General features: G+C 45.4%; 1 protein-coding gene across 5 annotated transcripts in view; it reads right to left on the bottom strand.

The window, feature by feature from the left end:
- Positions 1-17,500: 17,500 nt before the first annotated feature.
- PDS5A (PDS5 cohesin associated factor A) overlaps positions 17,501-26,021 on the bottom strand; it is a 150,955-nt gene continuing 142,434 nt past the window's right edge. For all 5 annotated transcript variants that reach the window (XM_040335080.1, XM_040335088.1, XM_040335085.1 and 2 more), the window contains one exon: positions 17,501-18,692. In XM_040335080.1, coding sequence (XP_040191014.1) covers positions 18,657-18,692 — 36 coding nt within the window. In that variant the 3' untranslated portion in view covers positions 17,501-18,656. The remainder of the gene's footprint in view (positions 18,693-26,021) is intronic.

Below are 26,021 nucleotides of genomic sequence, written 5' to 3'. Positions count from 1 at the left end.
GGATGCCAAATGGTTAAAAGTCAACAGCTGCAGTATTTGTAGCTGCTGACTATTAATGTTTTTTTCCGCGGAACTCCACTGCTTTCACACTGGAGCGGCCAGGTGTTGACGGTAAAACACTGCTAGCTTTAGCGGCGCTTTACCATCATTTTAGCGGCGCTATTCGGCTGCTAGCCGGGCACTTATATCCCAGCTAGTGGGCGATAAAGGCGTTAAATGCTCCCGTGTAGTGCCACTGCAGAAGCGCTCTGCAGGCGCTTCGGCAGCGGTGCTCATTCATTTCAATGGGCAGGAGTGGTGGAGGAGCGGTATACACCGCTCCAAAGATGCTGCTTGCAGGACTTTTTTTTTTTTTTTTTTAACGTCCTGCCAGCGCACCGCCTCAGTGTGAAAGCGCTCAGGCTTACACACTGAGACTTCAGGGGAGCCGTTTTGCAGGCAGTTTACAGGTGCTATTTTTAGCCCAAAAGCGCCTGGAAAATGCCCCAGTGTAAAAGGGGTCTAACTGTTAGATTTTATGAGATGAAGGGGCGGGGAAAATCGGCCTAACACAAGGCCCGCGGGCGCAATCCGGACCTCCAGGCCATTTCATGTGGCCCTCGCACCTCCTCTGGTCCTCCTACAGACACTTACTTTCTGCTTTCAAGCAATGCATCCAGCTTCTTCCCAGCAGCATAAGGAAAGGGGGGGGGGGTGAACTGTGATGTAAGGGAGGGTGGGGGACTCAACTGATGGTGAGGTAGCTCTTGACATCCAATGTAAGGGGAGGGAATGCGCTGGACATCTAATCTTACAGATACAACCGGCCCTTTTGAGGGCAATGATAATGCTGATGCGGTCCACAATGAAATTGAGTTTGACGCCCCTGTTCTTGACAGTAGGGTTTATATGCAGTCCATCAGGAGAGTACTAGGCAGTTAAAAACATGTAACAGCAAAGCTGAACAGTACCGCCCAGGGGGCAGTCCCTCTGGCTATAACCCCTCACTCTGCATTTAGCGGCTCAATTAATCAAAAAGCAGTACAAATATAAAAAGGGGTGTGTGCTGTGTCCGTCCATTAACTTCAGCCAAAAGGATTTTACGGTGAGTACAAAAATCCTATTTTCTCTTTCGTTCATGGACAAACACAGCTCCTTTATTCTTGACAGTAGGGACATCCGCAGTGAAAAAAAAAACAAACAAGAAAAAAAAAAAAAAAGGGGTGGGCACAGCAAGCAAACCAACTCTCCCCCAAAACGAACAGAGGAGTTGCAACCTTAAATGGCCGCCTGCAAAACTTTGCGGCCGAAGAAAGCATTCCCAGATGCATGCACAACAACCTTGTGACAGTGTGAACGGATGACCAAGTCCCCGCCTTACACACCTGTGAGACAGACGCTTGATGTTGGAAGGCCCAGGAGGCACCTATTGCCCTGGTCAAATGCACCGTGACAGGAAAGGGAGGCACCCGCCCTTTTAGGGCATAAGCCTGAATCACGATCTGTCTGATCCGAGAAATGGGGGCCAACGAGACCGCCAGGCCCTTCTTTGGACCAGCCACCAACCCAAACAGTGAGTCTGACCTCCGAAATGGAGCTGTAGCAGACAGATACACCAGCAGAGCTCAGACCACGTCCAAGGAATGCAAAGCAACCTCTTTGTGGTGCGACAGCCGAGGACATAAGGACGGAAGCACAATGTCCTCATTTACATGAAAAGCCAAAGAAGACTTCCGAGCCCTCAGCATGGTGGAAATTATCGAGTCCGACAGGCCTCGTTCCCTTAGTACCTGACTTTCAACAGCCATGCCGTTAAAGTCAGCGACTGTAAAGCAGGATGAAGTATAGGACCTTGCGACAGAAAGTCCTCTCGCATTGGCTGTCGCCAAGGAACATCCACTACCAGGCATACGAGGTCGGTGTACCAGGGACGCCAAGGCCAATCTGGGGCAATTAGAATCACCGGAAATCCCTGTCTCCAATCTGCGGCGCAGACGAGGAAGGAGTTTCAGCGGGGGAAAGACATAGATTAGCCGATACTGTCCCCCACAGAGCCACCAACGCATCTGTCGCCCAGGGATCTTTGGACCTGGCCACAAACCTCAATACCTTCCGATTGAGTCAAGAAGTCAGGAGATCCACATCTGGCGTGCCCCATCTCCGGCAAAGTAGCCGAAACACATCCGGGTGTAGCGACCATTCTCCTTGGTCCAGCATCTGGCGACTTAGGTAGTCCGCGTATGCCAGTATCGTACGGGCGACAGAGCCGAAACGCTACGCTCTGCCCACCGCAGTATGTGAGCGACCTTGAATGCTGCAGCAGAGCTTGTTCCTCCTTGATGGTTGACATCGCCGTGGCGTTGTCCGACTGGATCATGACCAGATGTCCCTGAAGCCTCTGTGACCATGTGGAGAAACACAGCCTAATCGCCCGAAGTTCCAGCACATTGATCGGCAGGCGGGATTATTCCTGCATCCAGCGACCCTGTGTCGACTGTACGCCCCAAACACCCCCCCCCCCCCCAAGGAATTGAGCATACGGTACTGCCTCGAAGGTGGCCACCATGAGACCCAGGACTCGCATGCAGAAGCGCAACGACGACCACGTGCGGGATGCCAACAGCTTCACCGCAGTCCGAAGAGTCTGCAACCTTTCCAAGGGGAGAAAAACTCTTGCCTCCAAGGTGTCCAGAATTAAGCCCAGGTATTCCAGGCGCTGAGTCGGCACCAACACCGACTTCTGGAGGTTCAGTACCAGATTCTTGAAGGGTGCGACTGGCAATCGCCACATCCTCGGCTCTGAGGAGGTCATCCAGGTAGCCCACGATAGAGATTCCTCGCCGTCTCAGCACAGCCAGAATCGGGGCGAGCACCTTGGTGAAAAACCTTGGTTCTGACGCCAGGCCAAAGGGGAGAGTGACAAATTGGTAGTGGTCATCCCAACTGCAAAGCGCAAAATTCCCTGATGCCTGACATATATGGGGACATATGCATGTATGGGGATATATGGGGAAATATGCATCCTTGATGTCCAAGGACGCCAAAAAATCCCCCGGATGGAGAGCAGCGACCACAGAGCGGACTGACTCCATCCTGAATCTTCTATCTTTTACAAAGGTGTTGAGGGCCTTGAGATTCAGGATCAGACGGACCCCGTCCTCCTTTGGGACTACAGATTGGAATAAAATCCCTGAAATCTTTTTGGCACAGGTACTATCACCCCGTGCCTCAGCAGGTCCAGCACTGCTCCAAACAGGGCGTTTCGACGAGCTGGAAGAAGATGGTTTGAGGGGAAAAAAAAATAGGATTTTTGTACTCACCGTAAAATCCATTTCTCTGAGTTCATAGACGGACACAGCCTTCATTGACATTAGGGTTATGCTTCTTCCTACCAGGAGAGTTTAGGCAGAATTTAACAGCACTTAAAGTGTTAAAACCTTTCCTTTGTGCCGCTTCCCCAGGCATAACCCACACCCTGCTCTAGGAGCCTCAGGCCGTAACAAGCAGTACACACCAAGGAGGGGTGGGTGCTGTGTCCGTCTATGAACTCAGAGAAATGGATTTTACGGTGAGTACAAAAATCCTATTTTCTCTTCCGTTCATAGACGGACACAGCCTTCATTGACATTAGGGACGTCCCCAAGCAGGGTCAAACAATTTGAGGGGTGGGAAGTAACACAGCAAACCAGGTTACACCCCAAACAAAAACCGGAGTTGCTCAACGGAGAAACTCCAAACAAACTGCCGCCCGTAACACCTGCGGCTGAGGAAGGCATCAAAAGATGCACACACATCCACCTTGTAAAACTTTGAAACAGCGTGGATTGACGACCAGGATGCATCCTAACACCGCTGTAACACAGAGGCATGATGCCGGAAAGCCTAAGAGGCTCCGATCGTCCTGGTCAAATGCGCCATTAACCCAAAAGGGGGGCGCACGCCCCTTCAGGGCAGAGGCCTGAAGCACAATCCGCCGGAACCACCTAGGAACGGTGGCCGACGAGACTGCCAGGCCCTCTTGTAGGGCCAGCCACCGACATGAACAGTGAGCCCGACTTCCGTAACATATAAGTACACTCGTAGGGCCCGAACCACATCCAGAGGATGCAAAGTGGGGCAGCACAGTGGTGTAGTGAGTAGCATGTTCGCCTAGCAGCAAAAGGGTCGCTAGTTTGAATCCCGACCACGACACCATCTGCCTGGAGTTTGCATGTTCTCCCTGTGCCGGTGTGGGTTTCCTCCGGGTACTCCGGTTTCCTCCCACACTCCAAAGACATGCTGGTAAGTAAATTGGATCTTTTCCAAATTGGCCCAGTGTGTGTGTGTGTGTGTGTGTGTGTGTGTGTGTGTGTGTGTCCCAAGCGTGTCACGATCCTACGGGGTAAAAATGACCGCACCAGCCAAGCAGACTCTGGCTGGAAAAAGCGCCTAGAGGCAATTCAGTTCGCATGTGTAGCACTATACAAGTCTTTCTTTCATTCATTCATTCCTCTTGGCATTTCGGCCGAGGACATAAGGATGGAAGAACAATGTCCACATCCAAGTGAAAAGCCGAAACGACCTTAGGGAGAAAAAACCGGCTGCGGCCGCAGCACCACCTCATCCTTACGGATGACCAAGCAGGGAGCCTTGCAAGACAAGGCCACCAGAACAGACAGACACCCGTCTGATCGAGGTAATTGCTACCAGAAATAAAATCACCTTTTGTGACAAACAAAAAAACTCCCGAATGTCCTCAAAGGGAGCATCCCGAAGCACTGAAAGGACTAAATTCAAGTCCCATGGGGGTAATGGAGGGCGCACCGGAGGGGCCACCTGCCAGACCCCCTAACCCAACGTACGCACCCAGGATTGCGATGCCAAGGGTCGCTGCAAGTAAAAACAGCCACAGCAAAAATCTGGCTCCTAACCGTACGTAAGGCAAGAGCCTGAACCACTCCCTGCTGCAAAGACAGCAGACTCCTGTACACAACGCATGTACGAGAGTGCCAGTTCATCTCCCCACACACAGAGAAGTAGGCCTTCCATGTATGAGGAAAAAACCTACGTGAGGTAGACTTTTGTGCAGGCAGCACGGTAGAGACCACCGAGCCCAATAGGCCTCGGTCCTTAGGCCCCTGGCTCTCAACAGCCATGCCGCTAAGGCCAGTGGCTGTGAAACAGGGTGGAAGATCGGACCCTGTAACAGAAAATCAATTCCCAGGGGAAGACGCTAGGAGGCGTCTGCCACCAGGCGCATCAGGTCGGCGTACCAGAAGCGACGCGAAAGAGGCTACCAACTGACCCAGAACCTTCCTGCAGAATCGCAGAGATGACCGCTTCTGGGTCAGCAACTGCTGCACAGCAGATAGAGTCTGAAGTTTTTCCGTTCCAGGACTAGTCCCAGGTATTCCAGTCCCTGAGACGAAATCAACCCTGATTTCAGGATAATCCAGAAACCAGCCGAACACTCGGAGAGCCTGACACGTGATAGACACGGCTCCACCAATGCAGAGCTCGTAGGAGAATGTCGTCCAGACATCCCATGATAACAAACCCCCGCTGTCACAGCCGGGCCAGTATCGGGACGAGCACCTTGGCGAAAACCCGCCGAATGGGAAGGACACCAATTGAAAATGGTCCCCCCCCCCCGACCGCAAAGCACAGATCTCTGGTGGTTTGAGGATATGCAGGTACACGTTCACGACATCCAAGGATGCCAGAAAATCCCCCTGATGGAGTGCCGCTATTACCAAGCGAATCGACACCACCTAAAAGTTTGCACCTTGACAAAACAAACGAGGAACTTTAGGCCCAGGATTGACCGGGCCCCATCCTCCGTGGGGACACAAACAGAATGGAGTAAAAACCCAGAGACCGTTCCAACGAGGGAACAGGCACAATCACTCCCCTGACCAGAAGATCCTGGACAGCCCCTGACAGAGCCAACCGGCAGGCCAGAGGGAAAAAACCTGTTTGGCAGACAAGAGAAACTGAATCTTGTACCCCAAGGAAACCACTTGCAATGCGAAGCCAGTCTCCCACCCGAGACACGGGCGGGAGCAGACCTTCAGGCGGAAGCAGGTATGCTTGCAGATTTGTTAGGCATGCAGTATTAGGTGCGCTGCTACCCCGCAGCGGGGATTCAAGCACCATGTAGACCTACCCCCAGCGCACAGGGCGGGGGAAAAAAAACGCTCGGAGGTAGGCAAGGAGGGTCCTTGCACAGGGCGAGGTCCCTAGCCCTTGCCAGACTGTGGGAACCAGTGGCATCCTCAATGATGCCATTCAGGGAAGTCCCAAAAGGACCGTTCACCCTTAACGGCCATCACCAAGGCCACCTTAGAGGACTAGTCCGCAGACCAGCTCTTCAGCCACACAAGGCGGCACAGAACCACTGCATAGACGGAAGCCCCGGATCGTATCCATGGCCGCCCCGCAGAGAAAATTCTGACCCTGAACCAATTGTTCAGCCAGGTCCCTGGCCCCTTCTTCCAGCTCCTGCAGCAGGAACTTCGCCCTTTTAGTCGGGGCCTGACCAGGGCCCCGGCCAGAGCCGTGAATAGGGAGCAGGCCACGGCCTCCACTCTCCTATCAGCGGGATCCTGAAATGCAGGAGCCCCTTCCACAGGCAACGTGGTGGCCTTGCGCAGTCTGGACACAGGGGGGTCCACTGGCGGAGGAGAGACCTACTTTTTTTTTTGAAAAGCCCCCCTCAAGGGGGTAACGGGTTGCAAAGTTTTTTGACAAACTTTTTGCGATGCATCCCATTCCTTGTATAACATATTGACCAAATAAGGAACACAAGGAAACACTTCAGCGGTGCGTGGTAGTCTGCTGGTACTGACACGGAGGTGTCTCCGCCACATCCTCAATTTTTAGAGTCTCACGCACCGCAGAAACAAGAGCTCCAACAAATTCTTGCCAGCAACTGACTGCAGCAGAGTCATCCTCACCATCCATAAGGGTTAAACCCGCAGCCACTGACATAACAGAACCAGAAAAAACAGCGATTCTGTGTCAGAGACATCCCCAGAAGCAGGCTCAGGGAGGGGCGCTTTTTACCCCCCATCCGGGCACTAGCTGCTTTAAACCTGGCAAGAAACCCAGGACAGCCAACATAACAGATGTGGCAGGGGAAGGGGCGTTAAGGGTCAACTCAGGCATAGCTTGAGAAGGAGACCTGGCTCAGGTTCCAGTGTCAGCGCTGAGTCACCCACCATGCAAGGCAGGACAAAAAAAAAACCCCCACTGGTCACCTCCTTGGTGCTATTGCAGAGCATGGGGGCCCCTGGTATTCACCACCCCACCCAGCTGCAGAGAGAGCTGAAAAACCTGAGGTGTGCTCTGATGTGCTGGCTGTGATGTGTCTGTCACCTCAAGGAAGATTCACAGTGTTTCACAGCACTAAAACTTTTACAGCACTAAAACTGTTACAAGAGACCAGAGGCTGTGCTGTGTCTGTCACCTCAGGGAAGAATCACAGCGTTACCAAGGAGATTTCCAAGATGGCCACCGTCTGAGGTAAAAATTACCTCATAGAACACAGCAGCACCCCCCAGAGTAACAACACACGGGCCCCGGTGGTAACAAAGAAAACCCAGGAGGCCCCCCCTTCACAGCCACTACCCAGTCAGGGGAAGGAGGGAGAGGAGAGAGGAAAGCAGGGCGGACCCTTAGTAGACCTCCCCAGGGAAAACACCAGCCAGACCACTTACCTGAGTAAGGGGCCACTACTTACCTGTCCTGCGACTACCCGGCTGGAGGTATCCCAGACAGAACAAATGTCCGTAAACGGCATGGCTGTCGGCCAGACACACTGTGACAAAGCCATAGAGACCGGTCATATGTGTGCCCTAGAACCGAAGTTCCCCGGCCGCCCCTGGAGCAACGGGGCCTGTCGTGGACTTCCCAAAGCTGAGCTAAGGGCCGGCACACGCTCGATGGCCGAACATGGGGGGACTACAAGAGTCAAGACCCAGCCTGTCACCCAGTCGGCTGTTGATAGAAGAATCACAGGATTCAAAAATGCAGGAACAAAATAATAAAAGCGAGAAAAATCGCAAGAAAAAAACTCCAGAGTACAGGGACTCCAGAAGCGCCTGACTCCTCTCCTGTCATTAGGCAGAAAAAGACTGAGGCTCCTAGAGCAGGGTGTGGGTTATGCCTGGGGGAGCCACGCCCCCTGGGAGGAGCGGCACGAAGGAAAGGTTTTAACACTTCAAGTGCTGTTAAATTCTGCCTAAACTCTCCTGGTAGGAAGAAGCATAACCCTAATGTCAATGAAGGCTGTGTCCGTCTATCAACGGAAGAGAAAAAAAAAAAGTTTGGTGGAGAAGAAAGGAATTCCATCTTGTACCCTGATGAAACCACTTTGCAAACCCACCGATTGGAAAGCAGGGAGGTCGCAGATTTGTTTGCAGGCTCGTTTGGCTTGCGAACCCAGGGACACTTTTGTCCCTCATCTGGCCCTTTGTCGGCCTGGGAACGCTTACCTGCGGGCCCAGACTGCCGAAAAAACAATTGAGCGGAAAAGGAGGGCCCTGGCCTACGGCGCGGCGCTTTACCCTTTCTGGATTGTAGGAGCAGCGTGCTCTTACCCCCCAGTGGACAGTCTTAATAATGTCGTCCAGCGAAGCTCCAAATAGCCTCCCTCCCTGGAAGGGCATATCCGCCAGAGCCTTCTTGGAAGTCTGGTCCGACAAGCATTTTAGCCAAATCAGGCGACATAGCACCACAGCAGATACTGAGGCTCTGGAAAGTAAGGGAGTTGTATCCAAGGCTGCATCACAGACATGCTTAAGGCCATGCACCAACTGGTTTGCCAGTTCCACGCAGACCGGGGAAGCCTGTCGATTCTCCAACTCACGGTGCAACAACTTTGCCCATTCTGTAATGCTGACCCCCAGGCCCATTGACAGGGCCACCGCCTCGGTCCTCCTATCTGCAGGGTCCTTAAAGGCAGGGGTACCCTCTACCGAAATCGTGGTTACCTTGTTTAACCTGGATACCGGGGGGTCCACAACTGGGGGAGATGCGCATTTTTTTTGAGGAGACGCTCCTCAAAGGGGGTAACGGACCGCCATGCATTTTGGGACCGAAAAGGCCCTCTGCGGTCGTTCCAATTCTTAGTCTATAAACTTATCAAAATAAATTATGTAAGGAAACGCCTTAGCAGTGTGGGCCGGCTTGTGGGACCCAAAAGGGACAGACACCTCAGTAGATGCCCCGCCGTATCCTCCAGTTTGAGGGTTTGCGGTGATAAGTCCTCCAACAAGAGCCTTTTCCTGCGCTGACCCCGAGTCTTCCTCACTGTCTGAATGGTCCTGGTCTGCATCCTCTGACACGTCAGAACAGGGGCTCTGTGTCACAGCAAGGCACAAGTCTGAATCAGAGCTTTCCCCAGAAAATAGTGGGGGGAGGGGAATTTTTTTTTTACCCCCCTTGCGCCCACACAACGCTTCCACCCTGGCAACAAAGGATTCCACGACCGCCGACAAAGCGTCCACAGGTACCGCAGGTGCAGGGGCAGGGGCACCAGTTGCCATCACAGGGATGTCTGGGGAAGAAGCGCCAGCTTCTGACGCCATGCTGACCCACGCTTACCTGACAGCCACTTAAGGACTAAAGGCAAGGTACACAAAAGGCCCACCCTCCTTGCTGCTACAGACCGAGGAGCTCCCCAGAGGACTCACCGCCCTGACCCAGGTACTGCTTAGCGCTGTGGTCTGCTCCTGCACACAGACTGTGCCTGAGGTGGTTTGTGCTGTTCGTGCCGTTCAGAAAGACATTTCCAGCGCCAGAGGCCAAAACCAAACTAGGGCTACAAGAAGATGGCCGCCTCAGGAAAAAAAAAGCACGAGCTACAAGAAAATTGCAGCCAGCTGCATTAGAACCAGCACGGCTACAAGAAGCTGCGGATGCCCCCCACACTAAGAGCAGACCCCCGGACACCCCACGCAGCCCCCAGCTATGAACCTGGAGCCTCTCCAGGAGGACCCCTAGTCTGGTATACAGAAGGCCCAGCCCAGAAGCTTGGGGAGGGAAGGGACAGGGAGAAGAAAGGGAGAGTGAGAGTGAAAGACCCCATAAATCGACCACCCCTGGAATGCACAGCTGTTCCATCCTGCCGAAACATGAGGAACCCTACTTACCCGTCCTGCTGGATGCATTCCTGACAGACTCATCACTGAGCAGTACGGAGTGGCTGTCGGCCACGGCCCACTGACTCGGACAGCAGTAGCCCAGTCATGTGTGCCCTGGAGCATAGCTCACCGGCCACCCTTGAAGCAATGGGGTATGTCGTGGCTGACCCAGCGCATAGCTAAAGATCTGCTCATGCTCGATGGCCGGACTGGGGAGACTACAAGGATCTATATTATCCAGCCTGTCACCCAGCCGGCAGTTAATAGTAGATCTCGGGATCAAAAAAAGAAGAAAAAAAAATCTCCAGGACCAATGGTCCCATAGGGAGCCATGTCCTATGCTAGGCAGAAAAAAAAACTGAGCTGCTAGATGCAGAGTGAGGGGTTATAGCCAGAGGGACTGCGCCCTGGGAGGTACTGTTCAGCTTTGCTGTTACATGTTATTAACTGTTTATCAGGAGAGGACTAGGCAGACATGTTAAACGGCATATAAACCCTACTGTCAAGAATAAAGGCGCTGTGTCCGTCCATGAACGAAAGAGAGAAAAAAAAAAAAGAAAAATCGCATTACCAAGAAAAAGCTTTGTCAGTCCACATCAAACAGTTCTTTTCAGTTACCAAACAGCTAGAAAAAAATATCCCAGCTGTCTCCTTACAATTTTGTACAGACTGAATTAACAGGTGAAAAGTTTGTTTATTTCACTAATGCAATTAAAAAGGCGAAACTAATATATGAGATAGACTCATTACATGCAAAGCAAGATAGTTTAAAGTGTGATTTATCATAATTGTGATTATCGCTTACCGCTCATGAAAACCCCAAATCCACAATCTCAGAAAATGTGAATATTACATGCAATCAACAAGGATAGTACATAGGTTTGGGTCCCTTTTGCACCAATTACTGCCTCAATGCGGCGTGGCATGGAAGCCTGTGGAACTGGTGAGGTGTTATGGAAGACAAAGATGCTTCAATAGTGGTCAATTGTTCGGTCTCATCAGGTTCGGCGAGTTTGCTGGCCAATCAAGCACAGTAATCCCACGGTCATTGAACCAGGTTTTGGTGCTTTTGGCAGTGAGGGCAGGTGCCAAGTCCCACTGGAAAATTAAGTCAGCATCCCCATAGAGCTCTTCTGCAGAAGGAAGCATGAAGTGCTCCAAAATCTCCTGCTAGATGGCTGCGTTGAATCTGGACTTAAAGCGGAGGTTCACCCATGGAGAACACATTTTCCCCTTAGATTAATCCTCGTTTTGTCTAGGGGAATCGGCTAGTTGTTTTAAAATATGATCCGTACTTACCGTTTACGAGATGCATCTTCTCCGTCGCTTCCGGGTATGGGCTGCGGGACTGGGCGTTCCTTCTTGATTGACAGTCTTCCGAGAGGCTTCCGACGGTTGCATCCATCGCGTCACGATTTTCCGGAAGAAGCCGAACGTCGTTGCGCAGGCGCAGTATAGAGCCGCACCGACGTTCGGCTTCTTTCGGCTACTAGTGACGCGATGGATGCGACCGTCGGAAGCCTCTCGGAAGACTGTCAATCAAGAAGGAACGCCCGCTCCCGAAGACCCATACCCGGAAGCGACGGAGAGGATGCATCTCGAAAACGGGTAAGTACTGCTCATATTTTAAAACAAATAGCCGATTCCCCTAGACAAAACGAGCATCCAGCTATGGGGATAAGAGGAAAAAAAACACAAATGGGTGAACTCCCGCTTTAATGAAGCAGTGGACAAACCCCAGCAGATGACATGGCTCCCCAGATCAATACAGACTGTGGAAACTTCACACAGGACTTCAAGCATCTTGCAGTGTGTTACTCTCCATTCTTCCTCCATATTCTGGGTCCTTGGTTTCCAAATGAGATGCAAAATTTGCTCTCATTAGAAAAGAGGACTTTGTACCACTGACAACAGACCAGGTGTGTTTTTCTTTAGCCCAGGTAAGACACTTCTGACGTTTGTTGTTCAGGAGTGGCTGGATAAGAGGAATACGACATTTGAAGCCCATGTCCAGGATCTGTCTGTGTGGTGGCTCTTGATGCACTGACTCCAGCCTCAGTCCACTCCTTGTGAAAGCCCAACACTTTTGAATGGCCTTTTCCTGACAATCCTCTCCAGGCTGCAATCATCCCTGCTGCTTGTGCACCTTTTTCCTCCACACTTTCCCCTTCCACACAACTTTCTATTAATGTGCTTTGATACAGCACATTGGGAACATCCAACTTCTTTTGCAATTCCCTTTTGAGGCTTTCCCTCCTTATGGAGGGTGTCAATGATGGTTTTCTGCACAATTGTCAGGTCAGCAGGCTTTCCCATGATTGTGATTCCTACTGAACCAGACAGATTATTTAACCACTTTAATACAGGGCTTTACAACCCACCTCCATACCGGGCCTATTCTGGCACTTCTCTCCTACATGTACAAATCATCATTCTTTTGCTAGAAAATTACTCAGAACCCCGGTATTTGCGCAATAATTTTTTAAACGCCTTTTTTTTGGAAAAAAAAATGGTTTCATGAATTAAAAAAACAAAACAGTAAAGTTAATCCAATTTTTTTGTAAAATATGAAAGATTATGTTACGCCGAGTAGATACCCAACATGTCATGCTTTAAAATTGCACACTCATGGAATGGCACCAAACTTTGTTACTTAAAAAATATCCATAGGCGACGCTTTGAATTTTTTTCACAGGTTACAGAGAAGGTCTAGTGCTAGAATTGTTGCACACGCTCTAACGCACACGGCGACACCTCACATGTGTGGTTTGAACGACGTTTACATACGTGGGCGGGACTTACGTGTGCGTTCGCTTCTGAACGCGAGCTACCAGGGACAGGGGCGTTTTAAATTATTTATTTTTCGATCGCTTTTATTCCTATTACAAGGAATGTAAACATCCCTTGTAATAGGAATAGTGTGTGACAGGTCCTCTTTAAGGAGAGATGCAGGGTCAATAAGACCCCACATCTCACCTCCAGGCTGGAAAGCATGAGATTGTGAAAAAAAAAAAAAATCACAGATCTCATTCTTACTAGCTGCAATTGCGGTGTTTACTTACGGGTACCCGGGCGTGACTTCATCACATCACGCCCTGGCCTCCAACGGTCCTACAGATGACTGGTGACCATTTGGTCACCAGTCATATCTATGCTTCCCATCCGGCGCACGGCGATCATCTCTCCGGGCCCCTGATGGCACGGGAGAGCCCGGAGAAGCACCGGATGGCGGTGGGAGGGGGGATGTCCCCTCCCGCTGCCTATAAGATCAACCGCCGCTATGATCATTCTTATGGTGCGCAGAATCGCCGCCAGAACAAAATGATATCTGAATGATGCCTCTAGGTGCAGGCATCATTCAGATATCACCGCACAAAATACAATCATATGACGTCCACCTGGGATAAGAGATCCCCTTTGTGGACGTCATATGACAGTGTGCAGTATTGAAGTGGTTAAAAGCTCAGGAACCCTTTGCAGGTGTTCTGGTTTAATTAGCTTGGGACAATTTGAGCATAGAAAAATTGCACCTTTTCACAATATTCTAAATTTTCTGAGATTGTGGATTTGGGGTTTTCAGCTGTAAGCCATATCGATCACAATTATGACAAATCACGGCTTGAACAATCTTGCTTTGCATGTAATGGGCCCATCTCATATTAGTTTCACCTTTTAAGTTGCATTAGTGAAATAAATGAACTTTTGCACGATATTCAAATTTTTTGCGTTTCACCTGTATATATTACAATTTCAAGTGGTTGTAAACGCTTATACAGCGGGTAAAAAGTATTAAACACGTCACCATTTTTCCAGGTAAAATATATTTTTAAGGATACTATTGACATTAAATTTTAACCACGTCGGTAACAACCCATGCAATGCACACATACAAATAAACCAAAACAAGCAAGTTCAGAAATTAAAGTTGTGTAATAAAATGGAATAGCACAGGGGGGAAAAAGTATTACACGCCAACTTAAATGTAATACTTCGTACAAAATCCTTTTGGTAATGACGGCTTCAAGACTCCTCCTGTATGGGGATAAACTAGTCGCATGCATTGCTCAGGTGTGATTTTGGCCCATTTTTCTAATCTTGAAGTATCTTTAGTTCTTTCCATAGAGTTTCTATTGGATTCAAGTCAGATGATTGGCTGGGCCATTCTAGCAGCTTTATTTTCTCTCTTTTGAAACCAATTGGGAGATTCCTTGGCTTTGTGTTTGGGAATATTGTCTTGCTGAAATGTCCACCCTTTTTTCATCTTCATCATTCTGGTAGATGGCAGCAGATTTTTAAATAAGAATGTCTTGGTACATTTTTCCATTCAAACTTCCTTTAATGTAATGAAGTTTACCAGTACCGTATGCTGAAAAACAGCCCCACGCCATAGATGTTCCTACCTCCAGACTTTACTGTTGGTGTGGGGGTGCTTTTAGGGAGATGTGCAGTGCCATTTGACCTCCAAACATGGTATGTATTATGCCATCCAAAAAATTCAATGTTGGTCTCATCTGACCAGACTATATTCTGCCACTATGTCACCTGCTTGTCTAAATGTTGTGCAGCAAACTTTAAACGAGTTTCAATTTTTTTTTCCGAACAATGGAGTCTTGCGTGCATACAGGCCATGGCAGTTGAATGAATTGGTTTTCTTTGAAACAATTGTATCTGCTTATTGCAGATGTTTCTAAAGATCTTCACAAGTCGTCCTCGGCTCTTTATTAACTCCAACACTTTTCACTCCTGTCAGAAATCTTGAGGAAAACCTAGTCGTATCCGGTTTATGGTGAAATTATGTTCTTTCCACTTCCGGATTATGGCCCCAACAGTGCTCACTAGAACATTCAGAAGTTTATAAATCCTTCTGTAACCAATGCCATCAGTATGGTTTTTGTAACAATAGGGTTGGGAAGGTCTTGAGAGCTCTTCGCTTTTACAGATGAGGTTTCTTGTGACACCTTTTTATAGGCCAACAGTTGAGACTAAACCAGCTGATATTAATTTGCACTGACAAGGGGCAGGAATTCTTTATAATTACCGATAGATTTTAGCTGACATCTTGGCTTTCTATGCCTTTTTGCACCTCAATTTCTTCATGTGTTCAATACTGTTTGTGTCATTTTATTACGCAGCTTAATTTGTGAACTTATTTTAGTTTCTTTGAATGAATGGCCTGCATAGGTTGTTACCAACATGTGGTCAATAGCACCATTAGAATTACATTTACCTAGAAAAATGGCGGCATGTTCAATACTTATTTTACCCGCTGTATATATACCCAGTGAAGTGACTAGGTGATGCACAGATAAATAGAACTTATGTAGGAGGATTTGTTTAAAATCGGCAGCCCTCTTTTTCCACAACCAAAGTGTTGGGAGCTTTAAGGGCCGATTGGAGGGAAGGAAACCCCTCCCCACAGAAACAGAGCCAAGGCTGTCAATCACAGGCCTTGTACTACAGCTCCCTCCCATCACATTATTTCTCTTGGTGTCAGGAAAACTTGTCAGAAGTGTCTCATTTAGATAGAGGAATGAGGCAGCAGACAAATGACGCTTAGCACTCTAAAGCTATGCTTTGTTTAGATTTCATGTCAGACATTTACAACCACCTCAAATCTTTCAAAGTTTGCATACCTTTTTATTCACGTAAATCCCTGATTATGTTTTAAAAGGTTTTTGTCCAATTGAAATTTTAAAACAGTATTGCAACTCAGCAGCGCTCTAGCATGCCCGGATGGCTTTTAGCACTGGAATCACCAGCTGTTTGCTTCCATACTGTTTACATAGAAGTGATGTACATGGAACTTCCTGCGAGTACAGAGGCCAGGATAGAGCTGATGCGGCTATTTCCTGCCTCAAATGTAGTAATAGATCACTATTAGAAATGATCTGCATGGGGGCTAGATTGGGTCTCTGCTGACCCGATACAGACACTCTACAGAAAACAAGAAAGAAAAAAAAAAAAAAAAAAAAGATTACCTTTCCAGATTAAACCCAAGCTCCAACATTAACATTGGCCGATCCTAAAGACATTTGCTTTATGAGTGTTCAATGATCAAGCAAATACAAGGGTCATTTTAGCAAACCTGTGCAAAGTCACCAGTATTCCAATATGCGTCCTTTATGACAAGACATGATTATGTTAAAGTTATGCTTAATAAAAAAAAAATGAATATGGTCTAGAAAGTAGGTTATAGGTAGTCTGAAAAGGCTCAAAAGCACACAAGTATTTGAGAATCTGGAACTAGTCAGCACCCATAATACAGCAATTGCATAGGTCACACCAGTATGCATAAATCTTTTGATCTTTTCCCTACACCTCTAAATTACCATATGCCATCTACCTCTCTGGGAACCATAAACAATCAATCAGCTTTAAAAAAACAAAAAAAAAAAAAACAATTAGCATTTGCTTAAATAGGTCATGCTACCAACAGACTTGCAGGATGACAGTGATTTTCACTCAGGCTATGCGCTTCTTGGCTAGCGGATACAGCAAAAGGACAAGCTACACAAAAGATCAACATTTTAAGAATTATTGTAGGCATGTAGATTGATAAATCCATTTCACTGATGAACATTATCCAACAATGGGCAATTCTTAAATAGAACTACAACAGTGAAATTTTAATTGCAATGGGATGGTTCTCATATTTGGTGATGTTGCCCTGCTGCAGGCCCAACCAGAATCCTGGCCTATTACATACCTAATGCTGAGGGGCATGGGTCACATGGTCTCTAACAGAGTGCTGGCATGAGGCAAAGCCAATGACTTTGGCAAATGGCATATACCCATTGCCTTAAGATGCCAAGTGCTAGCAAGACTAAACACACTCTTAAAAAGCAAAAAATATATAGTTCACCTGGCAGATTATATATATATATTTTTTTGTAGAACCTGTAGAGTTGAAAGAAATTGTCAGCACAGAAATGTGAAGAGGCCACTGTTTGGAAAGTGCAAGCCCCAAGTCTGCCATTCCTTGCTTTACTACTTGCTGAATAAAAAGCATGTCACTAGTTACAGGCTTCTTTTAAACTTTGTTGGTTCTCATATTCTGGATGTTTACTGGCAAAATATTTGCTCAAGCTCGGCAAACCAGCTGCACAAGTTATAACATAGATTCTGAGTCAGGTAGTACTCAAAAGGCAAGGTCTTATCACCTCAGTATGTAAAAAGGTGATTTTATAAAGCTCGGGACAGGATTAACTTTACCAGCCCTATAACTTCACAATACTTTACTTTCCAAATAAAAGCTTCTTTTGTTGTTCAAGACTGGAGAAACAGTGTAAAGTTCCTAGTGATCAGACACATCTCACTTCAAAGAAAGAAGACAGGACCATGGTAAAGATGAAAAGAGAAAGCAAAATGAGAAAAAAAAAGGGGGGATGGAGACAACATGACACCTAGAAGCATTTATTTTAGGCAACAAAACTTAAATATGACCATGTGTACATACAAGGTGCATAGGCAGCACTGGGCATACACTTTTAAGTGTCCACTACTTCACTGACAAAATGCTGAGTGCACACCTATTTACCTAAAATAAAAATATTTCAAGATGAGACATGAACTTTAGAACAGCAAAACCTCTAAAAATCGAAGCATCTGCATTTCTGAATTTTCTTTATAAAGCTGCCTAAATTTACTATTTCTGGGAAAAAAAAGTTTTTATTTTTTACATTAAAAATCTGTCAACCAACGTTATAAAATCAAATGCTGGACTGTCTTGCTATCCAGTACAGTATTCAAACGTGTTTGAGTAAAATGACTTTATGATAGTGATATATGGAAAAAAAAACAGAAAAACAAACAAAAATATGTACACATATCCCATATTATATTAACTCAGAAGGAAATAGATAAGTGTTGCTCTGTGAAATGTTGCTTTTGGAACCAAAGTAATTTTACTCCCCATCGGTGCAGAGGAATAGAATGAAAACACAAAAGATTGATAATTTTCATAGTATGGAGTTAGAAAAAACTGTACAATTAATTCTATTTAAAAAGTAGACTTGCAGCACAATTTTACATAAGACAAAAACCAATAAATGAATGCAACATTCCTTCAACAAGCTTTTTTTCCCTTGTCCCTGGCCGTAGCCATGTCTCTATGTACACCAGCAGAATATAATTAAAAATCTGCCAAGTAGGAGTCTATGTGCATGGAAAAATGAGACCCAAGAAAGATGGTTGTAGAATCTCATCCTGGAACGGTAACCTCTGTCAGAGATTTACAAAAAAAAACAAAAACAAAAAAAAAAAACAGTACAGTCTTGTAACCAAGGAGCCCCACTAAACATGGCTTGTAATGTGGGTAGTCCTGTTCTTTGCTCCATACAACCAGAGTGTAATTTTATTACATGGAAATGAAACCGTGTCTCGAAGAATTTGGTAAGTGTGAAAACAAAGTTTTTTTGCAGGTGACTTCAATTTTTTTTTCATTTTATATATTTTTGATAAAAGTAAAAAGTTTTTGATGTTTGAGCAAGTTCATCTTCTGAATAGAAAAATGGAATAAGTCTTGAAGGGTGGAGCATGCCTGCTGATAGACGCTCATTTCCTTCTCTTGTGCGGCACTTTTCGTTTTACCTGTGAAAACATAATACAGAAGGTACAGTAAAGCCATGTTCATTTCAATTGTTTTTAGGGCATTAAGACATCTGTACAAAACTTAAAAGGCTAGGTTCACCTTTAACCACTTAAAGACCTCAGGTGTTTTTCAGATTTGATGTTTGCAAGACTAAAACATTTTTTTCTGCTAGAAAATTACTTAAAACCCCCAAACATTATATATATATTTTTTTTCTAACACCCTAGAGAATAAAATGGCGGTCATCGCAATACTTTTTGTCACACCGTATTTGCGCAGCAGTCTTACAAGCGCACTTTTTTTGGAAAAAATTCACTTTTTTGAATTAAAAAATAAGACAACAATAAAATTTGGCCCAATTTTTTTATATATTGTGAAAGATAATGTTACGCCGAGTAAAATGATACCCAACATGTCACGCTTTAAAATTGCGCCCGCTCGTGGCATGGCGTCAAACTTTTACCCTTAAAAATCTAGATAGGCGACATTTAAAAAATTCTATAAGTTGCATTTTTTGAGCTACAGAGTAGCTCTAGGGCTATAATTATTGCTCTCGCTCTAATGATCGTGGCGATACCTCACTTGTGTGATTTGAACACCGTTTTCATATGCGGGCGCTACTCGCGTATGCGTTCGCTTCTGCGCGCGAGCTCGTCAGGACGGGGCGCTTTAAAAAAAATTTTTTTTTGTTTTCTTATTTAATTTTATTGATTTTATTATTTTTTACACTAAAATATATAAAAAAAAAAAATTATCACTTTTATTCCTATTACAAGGAATGTAAACATCCCTTGTAATAGAAAAAAGCATGACAGGTCCTCTTAAATATGAGATCTGGGGTCAAAAAGACCTCACATCTCATATTTAGGCTTAAATGCAAAAAAAAAAAAGGAAAATTTGTCATTTAAAAAAATGACAGAAAAAAAATTGTCTCTTTAAGAGGCTGGGCGGGACTGACGTTTTGACGTCACTTCCGCCCAGCAGAGCTATGAGGACGGGTGGGGGCCATCTTGCCCTCACTCAAGTCCTCACACACCAGGCAGCATCGGATCTCCTCCGCCGCTACCGACGGCTCCGGTAAGCGGCGGAGGGCGCGGAAAAGCGGCGGGAGGGGGGGGCCCCTCTCCCGCCACCGATAACGGCGATCTCGCGGCGAATCCGCCGCGGAGACCGCCGTTATCGTTTACACGGCCGCCCGCTGAAAACATGGATATCTCAGTTGTGGCAGCAGCTGCTGCCGTTACTGAGATATCCATGTTTAAAAAGAGGACGTATATATACAGTGGAGGGTCCTTAAGTGGTTAAAAAAATAAAAAGCAATTTTTTTTATTTACCAGCAATAAGTGCATTTTTCTTTTATTGGGAGCCTGCAAAGCATTGTACCCATGATCAGCAGATCGTGGGTGCTATGCAGGACTCTTGCAGACTGTAAGCGGTGTGCTTGTACCTCGTACGAGCATTTAGTTACACACCGACAGGAACTTTCAATGAACTACCACAGCGCTGTGGTAGTTCATCAAGAGCTACAAACCCAAGAGCTGTCACAGTAGCTGTAGTTTCCCATTCACAGAACATTGTTTTTAAACATTTTGAAATGTGGCATCAGTCATAGGAAGAAGATCCCCAGTCTGCTGTCACAGCGGGAAGTTACGGGGCAGCTGCAGAACTAACATGTTACACCATGAATAAGGGTGTAACATACGGTGAACTTATTCTGTAAGCTGACCATACACAAATCAAAAATGTGTCAGATTTAAATTTGGCCACTCCCTGCTAAATCAATGTGTGGCCACAATATTGAACAAACTCCATCTATTGATTGACTTCTGTTTAAATCGCCTCTCGATTGGCGCTGCGGGCAATAGACTGCAGCACTGATCAGTGTATTCTGACTGTGGGGAAGTCTTTCCGCTGTCATAATACAAAAGACACAGCATCCTGAATATGTGGATGGGCGAATCGGATATTTTTTGCCCCCCTGTTCAACCCACTGCTTGAAGGAAACAACTTACTCATCTACGGGCAGCGTTAAAGTGCAAAGCCATTATTCCCAGGGTAGGGGAGAGCTTAGGATATATACTCCCTCAATATTTGACCCATCAAGCAACTTCTATTGTCAGCCAAGTAGTAAGGGGTGATGTAGCAGCTGGGAAGGTGGTTACCACATTATAGCTTTCCAATGATTGTAAATAAAGAGAATGGTAAATAAAAAAATAAAAAAAAAAGATATTCTTCGCAAAACATATAAATTAAAAAAGTTAGTCCTTGTGATGGGTTTTTTAGAATACAAAATATTACAGCCTAGTTGGGTGGAACCATCAACATCTCTTTTGGTACCATACCATGTAAAAACATATGAGCTTTTATTAAAAGTAGGATAAAAAACTTGCATGTAAACAACACTGTTCATACGGTATCACGCTATGCGAGTTCTTTTCAATATTCCTTGCATGGCATGTGGTAACCGAGCCTCTATGAAGTTATCCTTCACACTGATTTGGGATCATCAAGTCGATTAGCCATTTGGATCCAGGACCAGCAGTTTAGATCAGGGTGATCGATACAAGCCTTTGGTTACTTGGGCGGTATATATCTTTCCTAGTCATTTATATATTTGGTAAGCCCCCTTTTCTACCATTGGTGGTGGCACTTCTGTCAAGCAGCTGTTCCATCTTCAAGATCTCCCTACGGTGAAGCCATCTTTTTTTTCACAAGAAAATGGTGAAGCCATCTTTATCTACATTTATTTGGACTCTAGTCACTTCATGCACTTGCCTGTGGTGAAGTCGCCCACCCTCTTTTCCATTCGTCACTTTATGCACCTTCTCAATTTATTGTTATTATTTGCAAGCCTTTACTATATGTTGGCACACCAATATGTTTAGTAAGGTCACGTGGTCACACTAAGATTTAGACATGTATTAATGTATGTAGATTTGGTTTGTCATCCATATCTTTACACAGGTATTAGCGCTAAACTGTTCCAATTTACAGACTCAAGTAGAATATGTAAAAGTTGGCTTACTACTACATCATTGATAGTGACTTATTCTATATCTTAAAGCAGAACTTAAAAAGGAAAGTTCCACTTTAAATCCTCCTTTGCGTGAACTCTCAGGTACTCTCACCCACTTCCACTGCAACCACCCAGGACATTCCAGTGAAAGTTAACCTTCCCCACCCCCTCCCCAACCTTCTGGGACATGTCACAGGAAGCTGTAGGAACATTAACAGTGCAGCATTGCTTGTGCATGTGCAGTAGGAAGCCAGTTGTAAATGTAACTGGCTAACCACACAAAACATGCCATCTTTGAGGACCCGTAGACTGAAAGAACCGGACCAAGTGAGGACAGCACAGGATGCATAATTTTTCTTTTTTTACGAAGTCAACAGCTACAGTATTTGTAGCTGCCGACTACTTCAAATTTGTTTAAACCTGAAAAGCCACTTTAAGCAAGCCATAGGATGGATAGTACAGCAAACAAAAAAATCAGTCAGTAGATAGTTTAATTATTATATGGTTAGTGTGCTACTCTGACAGTTCATTTCCGTTTCAAGACAAAAAAAAATTAAGAAAAAAAAAAAAAAAAAATCCAACAGTTTTTTTAACAAAGATTCTTATTTGCAGGAAACATTAGAAAAGAATAGGTGAAGGTGCATGAGCAGTAGGGGTCGTAGGAGAAACCAATTGGAAAAATTTTGAAGTTCACTGGAAAATTTCCGATGCAATGATTGGGCTATTGAATGTTTGATCAAAAGACAATTTAGATTTTTCCTTGAATTTTTGTTCATTTTTCTTCTGGTCTATACCCAGTTTTTATAGGGATAGTTGCAAGAATATGACCGAATCGACAGAAGAGGAGGCAGGGTTTAAAACTACTACAGTTTGGAAGGTAAAAACGGATTGGCCTTTTTGTCTTTGCTGGTTAGTAATGTTTCAAAGTCTCTAAAGTCAAATATTGAATATTTGAAGATACACCTGTCTTAAGTCTATAGGGAATGGTTTGTAGAAAGACCAAAAACACTTACTTACTAAATGTAGGGACCGTTGGATGCCATTAATCCCTAAATTGCAGGGGGGATGATCCGTGGGACTATCCATTTAGGACTCTGGCGTCGGCTTGGGGTTGCTACATTAAATTTAAACTGCTCTATAGGCACTCATTATACAATGGCAAGAGTAGTCATCATTTATGGAACTGGCTCGGCTGAAAGCTGGAGATGTACCGCCTCCCTGGCCATTTTTAATCACATTTTTTGGCACAGTCAGCGGACACATTGTTCTGGACGGGGGGTCACTCGTACTCTACTCTTGCGTTCTCTTCTGGTTCCCTTAACTATCTTGATTTGTATGCTAGGTCTACCAGAGGAGGTAGCACCACGCAGGGCACAAAGCAATGGTCTCTCACTTGCTCTTTTTTATGCTCGTAAGGCCATCTCGTTATGCTGGAAGAAACCGAAGGCACCTTCATTATCGTACTGGAAGGGCATCATTAATAAGGTTCTGCCTTTATAAAAGGCCACGTACTTGTGTAGAGGTTGCCCCAAAATGTAGGCCCCTTTCATACTACCATGGACTTCAAAGTCGCGCAATTTTGCAGCAATTTCAGGGAATGCCTTGAGACATATGGACCTAAACGTGCATGAAAGTCAGGCCAAAAGTAGTACAGGAAGTTGGCATAACTAGAAGTCGCACATATATGAATGGTTATCATTGGAAATCATGGGGAACAACTTGTCATGCAACTTTGCGGTCCCAAGTTGCAGGACAAGTCGTACAAGTGTGAAAGGGGCCTTAGTGTTGCGGTAGCAGCACCGATATATATTTTTCCCGTATATGTGAACGGGAGTGTCTTTATCAAGGGATCCTTATTTTTGTGTGGTTAATACTCAGGGCTAATACCTGCTTGGTATTCTTATGCACTTTAAGGAATGTTGGCACAAATGAGGTGGGGGGGGTCTATTTTTTAGGCCCCTTTCACACGGGGTGGAACCACTACAGGGACTCCGCTAGCTCAGCGGGTGATCGATCCATTTATCCCTGCTGAGAAGGCGGATGACAGGTCCATACCTGCTCACTGTGCAGGAACAGACCTGTCCGAGCCCCGCTGTTCTCTCTGTGTAGATCGGATGAAAATGGACAGCCTGTCTGTTTTCATCCGATCTCATCTGCTGGATGGATGGCAAAAGTATCGCCATCCTTCTGTCTTGAGGGGATCTTGTCGGATCGGATGACAGGTGGGTGTCAGACATCTCAATTGATATCATAGAAGTCAATGGGTGGCCTGTTCGGATCTGCCTGAAAAATGGACAGGTGGATCCGAGTGAGCCGATGGTGTGAAAGGGATTACCAGGTTGTACATGCTTATTGTATGTATTTTCTCTTTTAAGGAAACATTTTATGAAAAAAAATGTTTTCCAAAAAAAAAAAAAAAAGAAGTCAAAGATGAAATATGCTGCATTACAGTTTTCAACAATCTTAAATTTCCAGAAACATATTCCATCCTTATTTAAAACCTACAACTATCGACAAGTCCGCATCGTTCTAGGAAAAAATAAAATGCCTCTCAAATAACACGAAACTGACAAAATTGGCAAATTTAAAAAAGTAGTTTGGCCTTAGTTCACTTGTGAGTCACAGGAGTGCTATCCCAGAATCAGCAGACAGCGAGTTAAAGCCTGATGCTGGCTGACATTACAGAGCCACTCCAGAGGGATCCAGACAGACAATCTCAGGATCCACTCCGATGCTTTGCAGGCACTGTTCAGCCTCTCAGCATGCTGAGGGCTAAAATTGTGGAATTTGGCCATCATAACATGGCGGGCACTTCCTGTGTAGTTTCCTGCACATGCGCGAGAATGGGCAGTGCATGCTGGGAATACAGTTGCGCCATATCCCGGGAAGAATATGCTTGTGGGCTTCGCCTGCCCACAATATGGTAAAGCCCAAGAAGGCTCAAAGGTATTTTTTTTTTTTTATATAAAATAAGAAATGAAGCGCTAATGACAAGAGTAACAATTGTAGAATATAAATTCTGCAATAGTCTGAATTTGTTTAAAAATAAATCAAATACGTGGGTAAAACGCCACTTTCGAGGTCCTGCGCCATGCTTTTTTTCTATTACAAGAGATGTTTACATTCCTTGCAATAGGAATAAATGCGACCAATTTTTTATTCCCATTTTGTTTGAAAAGGACAGTGTCAATAAGTAAAATAAAAAAAATTTAAGCACACCTTCCCGGCCGAGTTTACACGCAGAAGCAACCACATTCATATGTCGCGCCCGCATATGAAAACTGTGTTCAAACCACACACGTGGTTTCGCCGTGATAGTTAGAGCAATAATTCTAGCCCTAGACCTCCTCTGCATCTCAAAACTGGTAACCTGTAGAAATTTTTAAATGTCGCCTATGGAGATTAAGGGTAAAAGTTTGTCGCCATTCCACGAGCGGGCACATTTTTGAAGCACGGCAATGTATTTTTTCCCAAAAAAAGTGTGCTTGTAAGACCGCTGCGCAAATATGGTGTGACCAAGTATTTTTGAGGGTTCCAAGTAATTTTCTAGCAAAAATAAAATAAAAATAGGCCTGGTCCTTAAGTGGTTAATATAAAAATCAAACTTTGCATCCGAGTCCACTGAATATTTTGAATAATAAAACAATGAAAATGCCATGAACAAAAATTATATGCCCCGTAACCCAATGTTATTCCCACTCTTTAAATCGTGGGTTCTGTCAGTTGCGTGTTCTGGGAAGAGGACTCCGAGACCAAAAGCTTTCTGAGACCCCAAGCTTTCCGGGCAGCAAGTTTAACTTAGGAATTCCAACAAGGTCTTGAGATTTAATTGAACCCTGCAAAGATTGAAGGATGCAACAAAGCAGGCCCAAACCAAAACCTAGCCTCCTCCATGTTTCACAATAGTTATGGATATATTTTCTTTAAACTTAATTTTTCCTTATCTATGAACACAGAAGTGATATGAGCTGCCAAAAAAGCTTTAGTTTTGTCCCACCTGTCTAAAGGACAGACACCCAGAAACATTGTGATTTGTCAATATGTATTTTAGCCAATTCTATTCCGGCTTTAAAAGCTTTTTCTTTCAACAATGGAGTCAGTCCTTTATTTGTGCCCACTGTAGCAAAAAAAAAAAAAAAAAAAAAAAAAGGGATGGTGTGCGATTACACATGGATGTACTCTGACCTTGGATTTCATATTGTATCTCAAGTTTGGCTCTTTCTACAGTTTGCACAATCCTTCTGTTTAATCTGTGGGGTCAAATTTCTATTTAGATCCACGTTCAAGGAAGCTTGCTTTAACCCCAATTCAT

The sequence above is a fragment of the Rana temporaria genome, chromosome 1 (assembly GCF_905171775.1).
Source record: "Rana temporaria chromosome 1, aRanTem1.1, whole genome shotgun sequence".
NCBI classification, from domain to species: domain Eukaryota; kingdom Metazoa; phylum Chordata; class Amphibia; order Anura; family Ranidae; genus Rana; species Rana temporaria.
This window is presented reverse-complemented; position numbering and strand designations above follow the sequence as displayed.